At 52.0% G+C, this 8,872-nt stretch overlaps 1 protein-coding gene across 1 annotated transcript; it reads right to left on the minus strand.

Annotated features, from left to right (window-relative positions):
- Positions 1–204: 204 nt before the first annotated feature.
- Positions 205–3,858, minus strand: LOC123819040 (uncharacterized protein CXorf49 homolog). The gene is made up of 4 exons (XM_045839355.1): positions 2,620–3,858; positions 1,264–1,349; positions 367–408; positions 205–259 (listed from the first exon to the last, which is right to left on the minus strand). The coding sequence occupies exons 1-4, from the start codon at positions 3,856–3,858 to the stop codon at positions 205–207; spliced, it is 1,422 nt and encodes a 473-aa protein (XP_045695311.1).
- Positions 3,859–8,872: the final 5,014 nt, after the last annotated feature.

Here is an 8,872-nt window from a genome sequence, read left to right on the forward strand (position 1 = left end):
CAGAATTCCAATGGTACTGCTCTGCAAACAGCTCTGAGAGGGAGCAGCTCTAGGCCCTCCCTGCCCGGACTCCCACTTCCATACACCCCGCCCCCAACAGAGACAACAGAATTTGAGAGAGACTTTAATGTGAAAATAAGCAAAACAAGGGAGTGCAGATGCACTGGCTGAAGGGGAACAGGAGGGAACCAGCTTGGCCACAGCTCAAGGGGTACAACGGTACCAACTGCTGTTCTTGCCGGAAGGTGCTAGGTTCCACCTGTCAAACAGAGCAGAGTCAGGGAGGACCGTCCACCCAGGGTCAGCGCACAGCACTCTTCAACAGCCATGACTTTGCAGAAGGGGTATGGTATGTGTAACACTCACATCAATGTCCCAGGAGCTTCTCGATCAGGGACTGCATGGCCGCTGAAACACAGAGAGGCATAAGTAGTCATTCCAGAGGGAGGGATACTGAAGCCCATCCCCCTTGTCCCTGGGACAAGGTGCCTCGCCCTGCAATAGAAACCCCTTGCAGAACCCTACCCAAGGAGCCCTGGGCCTGACTCACTCCCCCACCCCTTGAATGGAAGGTGGACATGTTTTTCAAGCAGGACAACATGTGCCCAGGAGTGCTCAAGCTTGGGGGCATATCAGAACCACTCAGAACTTGTCAGACAAACAAGACCCACAGAGGCCATACCCAGCAGTATTGAAGGGAAAATCAGAGAGGCAGCATCTCTAGACGTCCTAGGGAAGGAGAGTTCTAGGACTGGTTGGGGCTGGCACAGTGTGCTTGCATTTTGAGCCACACTTTCCTCCTTGTCCAGAAAACTGGCTGTGCATGCACAGCAGGCTCCAGGGCCAGGCCTGGTGGGTTTGTCTCCCCACAGGAATGTCCATCCCTAGGCCCTGCATCCCTCATCCTCCCCAAGGTAAGACTGCCCATGGTCCTGACCCAGGCAAAGGCTACAGGGTCCTCATACCAAGTTGCTGTCTCAGGGCATGTAGTCCTCTCTGGAGCTCTTCACACTGGCCAGTAGACATAAGGGAAAGAGAAATGATTAGCATATTCAGGCCTTCTGTCCCCCGGACGCTCCCTCTCCCCATCTAGGGGGCAAGACCTGCTAGGGCTCCTCAGTGGAAAAGGAAGCACATACTCTCCAGGAAGTGCAGAGTGGTGGTGGTGAGGTGTTGGGCATCACTGACAGGTCACTTTATCCCAGACACAGATCCCATTGTCTCGTTTGGGCCTGTATTTCTAGGAGCCAGAGGAAGCTTTACCTGAGGACAAGCCTCTGCTCCAGGTGGTTGCTCTGGCTGCTGCAGCCTTTCAGGTCTTGGGAGTTCCTCAGGAGGTTCCAGGTCACCTGAGAGGGAAAGAACACAAAAATCCAGCTTCCAAAGCTCCCAGGGAGGAAGAAAGCGCTTCGGGGGGTCTAACGTGAGGCAGCACCACCCTCTGCCGGCAACAAGGTGGCCCCATTGGGTCCAGCACCTCCCTGCCTCTCTCTGGCCACCCCTGCCCTGTGTCCCAGGGGAAGCCCACCCAGGACTGTGGTCCCCAAAATGTGTATAGCTCTGGGTTGGACACTTGAAGAGCTGCAGTCACAACCAGCCCCTGGGAGACGAGCCCTGTGGCCCAACAGGACTTATCAGAAAAGGCCCTGTTCTGCTGAAACTCCAGGTCTGGAGTTGCAGTTTGTGACACTGCCACAAATGACCCCTGCATGTAAATCTCATGCAGGAGATGAGGTGACTTTCGTCCCGCCCTGTTGACACCCTGTTTCCTGTGGGAGAAGCTCTCAGGAGAGGCAGGGAGAGAGGGAGAAAGCTGAGACCCTGGCAGAGCCAGAGCCAGAGCCAGACCGAGAGCCAGATGTCTCCTTCCTGGTCCTCTGTCCCCTCCACTCCCAGCAAACTCATGGGACTCACTGGAAGGTGCGGGCCCACTGGCCAAGACTTCTTCTTCGCTCAGCGCCAAGGGCTCCAACTGTGCCGGATCCTGGGCATGTCTGTTGCTCACAGCGCCAGTGTCAGATTCTCCACCATATCCACAAGGAAACGAATGTGTCTGCCCTTGTGTCGGAGACTGAAACAAAAAGTCCCTGTTGATTTGAACTCAGGATTGTGTGTGTGGGTGAGTGTGGGACTGTCTGTGCTTTTGTGTGTGTAGGGGCTGGGGTGGGACAGGGGAGAGGGAAGGCAGTTCCAAGACTGAGCTCCTCAGCACATCCTCCCTCAGGCAGCCCTGGGCCAGGAGGCAGAGCTGAGCTGGAGAGAACAGTGGGGTGCAGAGAAGGCCTAGGCCCCCTACAAGGGAGGCTGGGGAGCACCTGTGAGGTAGGAGTCAGGCAGCTGACGGGTCTAACCATTAAAGCTTTGTTTCCCAAATTTTGCAGGGGTCCCCTCCAAATCACCTGTCCCAGCCTCCCCCTCCATCCAGCCCCTCTCTGGTGGAGGAGGCTGGGAAACTTGCCAGTTGTGCAGTGTGTTGCCCAGCACACTCAGAGTGGTGTCCTACAGACTGCCCTGCTCAAAGTAATGACAACCCTGAGGGACAGACAGAGGGAGCAGAGGCACAGAGGCAGGGGTGGGCAGAAGGGTGGGAAGCAGGGAGAAGCATGGCCTCATACTCACTTCGCTCTCTGGGAACGGTTCTCTGCCCGGCTCCTCAGCGTCTCCTTCTCCCACCACTGGCTCGGACCCACTGTTCCTCTGGGCCACAGACTCCTGCCCAGCGCCAGTGGGCTTGGACTCTTTGGTTCCAATAGGGGCCAAGGCATGACTATTGCCCGTCCCAAACAGCGGAACACCACCAATCCAAGAGGAGGTGGCTGGATCCTGGGGAGCTCCTGAACCTCTCTGGCCCGGCATATGACAGAAACCTTCGAGGACAACTTTGGTGGCCCTCTCCAGGGCTGTCACCTCCTGGGCCACGTTCCCTCTAGGAGTGGCCTTGGGCAGCTCACCTGCAGCAGCCACTAAGGGCAGGTAGCTGGGCCCACTCCCAGCCTCTCCCCAGGGGACACTGTGTGGTTCCTCAGAGGACACTTCCGGGTCCCTAACAGCCTGCCCTGCCTCGCCCGAAGACAGTGTTTGAGGCGCAAAGGACAGGCAAGGACCTGGCAAGGGAAGGAACTTCTCCCTGGCAGAGCTGCTCCAGGGACTGCGTGTGTCACTGAGGCTTTCGAGTTTGGCCCAGCCCCCTCCTTTCTGACGAATACTCCCCCCTGTGAGCTGCATCTCACTGAACTCATCGGACGAATCAGAGTCAGACCACGGCAAGCTCTCCAGGCCTTCCTCGAAGGCACGCTGGCGACCCACACTGGCTTTGGACCTATACCTCACCCCTTGCTTAGGGCTTCCCCAGACGCAGTCTCCTTCAGGCCCCCTGAAGTGGAACGAGACGCCCGGGGATATCTGCGATCCCAGCCAGCCATGGGCCCTCGTGCCTCTACCCCTGGGACCTGGCTCTGGCTCCAACCACACAGTGGACACCTCTCTGTCCCTGCTCTCTGGGAACAGGCTTCTGCGGGAACCCCAGCCAGCTCGGGTGGGCAGCCGCTGCGGGAGGGGCATTGCAACCGTATTGCCAAATAAGGCCCAAGTGGCGCCCTCAGAGTCGGCCGGGGAACCACTTCTGCCTTCCCAGCCCTGGGCCACCTGCTCTGCCACTTCCATCACATGCTGGTCGCCCACGAAGCCCTCAGAATCTGGGAACTGGCCCTCGCCCTCACCCTGGCCCTGGTGCTCAACCTCGCCTTCTCTGTTCTGCGGCAACTCCAAAGCAAAGCCTACTGCGCCGGCCCTCTGTCCGCTCTCTGGATCCAACCCCTCCCTGGAAACAGATCCCTCGTCCTCGTTCAGGGAGCTCATGCTGCTAGAACCCGAAAGTCCAGCTTCTGCCGAGACAATTACCCTGGGCAAGGTGGCCTCGGCGGGAGAGTCTGCTGGCGGGAGGCAGGAACACCGAACGGTCTACGGAAGCCGGACGTCCGGCACCTCAGGGAACTCCCCAGTCAAACCGCAGGAATGTGTGACGTCCCAGCGCCTGTGACGCCAGGATGCGGCCCACTCATTGGCCCGCCGCCCCAGCCCAATCAGCACATCCCTTGTATGCAGGCCTGTCGAAGCCCTGGCCAATAAGCTGCAGGGTCTCTGGGGGTCTCAAATCCCGCCGACAGGGTGGCTGTTGGCCGGCAATCTGGCGGATGAATTCCAGGGTGGTGGGATGTCCTCGCATCACTTCCGGTCCCGCCTTCCTTGGCCAGGCACCTGCTTTCCAGGTGGAGTCGAAACACTAAGCCTCAGTTTCCCGTGCACGAAGCATGAAGAGGAGGGGACCTGTAGGGTGGCGGGCGGAAGGCTTGCGAGGGTGGAACCTCAGGGTGGAGGAGAAGCACGTAGCTCACAAAGGGTCTGCCCACCATTATTCCACAATGATACTTGTCACCCAGTGGGGAAAGGGGCCCCAGAAATCCTTTTGACCTTGGTCAATGGTGGTGGCCTACTTTGTCTTAAAGGGCCAGAGAACCAAAAGTGGTCCTATTAACTGGCTGTAGGGTGTCTGCCACCACTCAAGTACTGTTATGACGTGTGACCTAATCAGCCAGTGGCTAGGTGCTCAGGAAAATTTCCTGGTGGGCTGGGCCGGTTTAGTGAATGGGGTGGGGTTTGCCCCGCTCTCTCAGCATGTCCCCATTCTGAGTCCATTCAAAGAAGAAGGAATCCCGAAGGCCGGTACACACCGAAAAAGATGCTCTCCGTCATTGATTCTGGTGATGTTAACTGAAATTATATTTTAATTTTCACACACCAGGTTTGCAACCATTCCAAACATGGGAGAGATGAGGAGCAAATAAGTGCTTTGCCTTCTGCTGAGGCAGTGTGGCAGGGTGGCCCACATAGGGGGTGAGATTTAGGGGGCCTCTGCTGCGGCACAGAAGACCCATTTGCTAGGGTAATTTGACAGGATTGAGGAAGAGCAACTTAAGCAACACGTACTGCGTGCCTGGCGCTGTTCTCCATAAGCACTAACACATCCTCACGACAGTCTTAGGAGTGAAGTGCCCAGTGTTGGTGCCCTCTGAAGGGTGAGGAAAGATGCAGCGAGAGGTTAAGCCACTGGGCCAAGGTCACTGGCTTGTTGAGATCAGCAGTAGGATTGAAACCAGACAGTCCTGCTCCAGAGCCCTTGCTTTGAGTGGAAAACCTTAACACTGCAAAAGCGCCCATTTCCTCTATGACCCAGCAAGTCCTCTGACAGGTACATCTTGTGGGACACGCTGGTGCAGGTAGTGTAGCAGGACATGTGCACAAGGGTGCTGGTGGTGGGAGACAGTGGAAACACTCTAAAGTCCCATCAGCAAGGAAATGGGTGAATGCAACGTGGCATATGCATCCACTAGACCAAAACGCTGTAGTCAAAACAACGCGGGAGGCTGTGTCCTAGATTTCAAGGGCATACAGCAAGTTGCACAACTATGGAGTTGGTTACATTTTTCTAATTTTAAAGATACCCTACTCAATCCAATATAATGTGTGAGAATACATCTCGGGTGTACATACAGATTCGTTTTAAAGGCGTGAAAGGATGCAGAGCCAAGGCTTTGCAGTGGGCAGGCTGAACAGGCCACTCGCTGTCTGTCAAATTTTCCTGAACCGCCCTGCTTCCAGCTTCCTTGAGCCAATCAGTCCTGGCACTCTCTTGGTTTCTAGAAGGCCTCAAGGGTCAGAATTTCCACAGGCTTCTGCCACCCAACACCTACTGCCACAGCACTCCCCCATTCCTTCCATGCTTCTCCCTCTCTTTCCCATTCAGACTCCTCTGTCCTTCCAGCCACCTCTCCCTCCTGCATCCTACTCCACATGACTTCCAAGAGAGGCCTGGGGTGTGTGAACATCTGTTGCTAGGGGGCTGGACAAGGCCCCACTTTTCTGGGTGTGATGGAGAAGGATATGGAGCAGGGAGACTGGGTGCACTCGGAAGTTTTGCTCATACTCCTGAAGTGTGGCCCCTCTGCCCCCCACAATCCCTGCCTGTGGCAGATACCACCCTCCCCCACTTGTCCCAGGGAGTTTTAAAGACATGGTGTGTTATTTCATATGTGCTAAAATAGACAGTAAAGGACAGAGAAAACTCTGTACCCACCGCTGTCCTAGGAAACATTCCCCATCCATGCAGGGGAAGTCTCTGTCATCCCTCTCACCATTTCCCTCTTTCCCCCCTTCCCTACCTCTCTCCCCCATAGAGAGAATCCTAAAACTTCTTCACACCTCCTCCACTTTCTTCATCCCTGGGGCTCTACTGCCTCCTCTTCCCCTGCATTTATTTGTCTTCAATAGGGTTGCTAATCTTTCCTAACCCCACCCCCCACCTGGGGTTCTGCAGGATGGTGGTATTGGTTTTGACCTTCTGTCTTGGCGTGGGGTGGGACTAGTATCAGAGGATTCAGTTGGCCTTCCCCACCTCGATGGCTCTTACCCCACAGACCAATGTCTCTGTGGGTGTTATTGCTCTGACTTCCAAATGTGTAACTTATAATGATTAAGGTTGGGGCTGGAGAAATGACCACTCTTTTGATCCAGAGCACCAGTCAGCTTACTGGAATGAGACTCTGTCCCCAGCTCCTTTTATTACCAGTGCCTCATAAACCCCTTTCTAAGAGGTTCTCCATCATGACAGTCTGGCCTGTAGGATCGATGTTAGCTTAGACTTATTGTTTAGCAGTCCTATAAATGTCTGGATATTTTTCTTTCTCCAGTGTACAGTAACTTGAGAATTTGCAGTCATTCTTTTTAGGAAAGTATAATGGCATCCTAACAGTATATAAGTTGTCTAGCTTGTTTCTTTTTAAAAATATTTTATTTATTTATTTTTTTAGAGAGTGGAAGGGAGTAAGAGAGGTAGAGAAACATCACTGTGTGGTTGCCTCTCACATGCCCCGTCCTGGGGACCTGGCCCACAACCCGAGCAAGTGCCCTGATTGGGAATCGAACTGGTGTCCCTGTGGTTCGCAGGCCAGTGCTTAATCCACTGAGTCACACCAACCAGGGCTTTTTAAACACTCTTGATTGCCCCACTGATCTTGTCATATGTGAATGAAATGTGGTCTTCTGGCACTTTGTTAAAAGCTGCTCTCTGTCCTCTGTTAAGTTGGAATTCCATTATTCCCATGGAAGAATATGAGTTCAGGTTGGGATCATTTCTCTTCCATCATCTGTATTGGCCTTCAGAGGAGAATCAACACAGAACTTCTTAGTGATGCTGGGAACCCTGTCAGTGGAACCTTCCTGATGGTTTTGATGAATGGTGTGTCCTCTTGGCCCACCTGTGAAATATTTCCGTCAGGTGATGTGGATGGCTTCACATTTTCTCTCTATTCCAGCATGCCTCATAACTGAATGCTATTGTTCCTTCCTTTACCACCTGCTGGTCCAAGGTAAGCATTTTCTCATCTCTCCATGTGGGCTGTCACTTTCTTAAAGTTTCTAACGGCTACTGTGGGAGTGAGTTTCCTCCATCTCCTGGCATCCTTGCCAGTGTGTTAAATCTCATGACATGAGAAATTGCTTCCATTCAGTAAAGCTTGCTTATACACTCTTACATTCTAGTCTCCTTGATCCAGCACCCTCAAAATCCAGTTCTAGTGTTATTTTCCAGCTCCTGCCAGAACAGGCTGGCAATTTGTTGCAGTTTCTTTGGTTTATAGTTTTTTTTCTCCCTTAGACATGCCATATCCCCAGTGAGGTTATGAAGAAGAGATGGGGGTTTCACCTGGGAAGGGAACCTGTGGCTTTGTAGGGGAGTAGACTGTATGGCATCTTCCAGCACAGGGCATATGCCAGCTCTTGTTTGGGAAGTAAGGGTCACCTTGCAAACTCTGAGGCCTTAGAGGCTGAGGCCCGAGGCCAAAGGAATCAAATGGTATTCGAACATACTTATTTAATACAAAAAAAGAGTCAGGAACAAAATAATGTGAGAAATGTATAAAACCTATAGCAAAATAATAGATGTGCACTAGCCACTGGGATTTCCTTTTCTTTGAATTAGAATGCAAAACATAATAAAGATATCAGTTCTCCTCAAACTAATCAACGCAGCACCCTTAGCCACCAATAAGTTTGGAGCATGGTCTGAGGAAGTGATCTTCAAGAGGAAAGGAGTGAACACATTTGAAGATGTGGAAAATACTTCCGATAAGACTATGACAGAAATTAAATTACTTCAGGGTAGGAACTTCAGTTGTCTTGTTCAATGATGTAATCACTAGAACAATACCTGGGACATGGTAAGCATTCAATAAAGATTTGTTAAATGAAAGGAAAAAGAGGAAGAGTGAATGGGAGAAGAGGAATTTGATATAGTGAGTATACACAACTCTTTTAAAGGTGTTTTTCTGTAAAGCTAGGCAGAGAAATCTGGGTACCTTGAAAGGAAAGTGAGATCAGAAGAGGGTTTTTTAAGTTAGGAGAAATGACATGACTGTATACTGATATAAATGATCCCAAATAGAGGAAAACATTTATGAAGCAGGAGCCAAATTTTCTTCTGGTTGCCCTTTATGTTCTCAGGGAAATGGGAAGCAGGGCCATCAGGTGAGAGTGAAGATGGTTCATGATCAGCAAGTACCCCAATATCCTCAACATCTTTCGATGTTCCCCTCATCTTCGTGCTTCACTGAAACTTGGCTGTTCCATCATTACTTTCTTTGAAAACTTGTTAAGTGATACTGTTATCTTGTACACACTTTTGTCACCACAGGGCTTAATATTTTATATAATTGAAATTCTTTTAAAGTTATTGAAATTAGTTCATGGTGTTCAATATGTTCTATCATGGAAAATATGCAGCAGAAAGAAAGAGGGAACTCCTACCCTGTCGCCAGCA

The sequence above is a fragment of the Phyllostomus hastatus genome, unplaced genomic scaffold (assembly GCF_019186645.2).
Source record: "Phyllostomus hastatus isolate PE091 unplaced genomic scaffold, TTU_PhHast_1.1 phas_contig_30, whole genome shotgun sequence".
Classification (NCBI taxonomy): domain Eukaryota; kingdom Metazoa; phylum Chordata; class Mammalia; order Chiroptera; family Phyllostomidae; genus Phyllostomus; species Phyllostomus hastatus.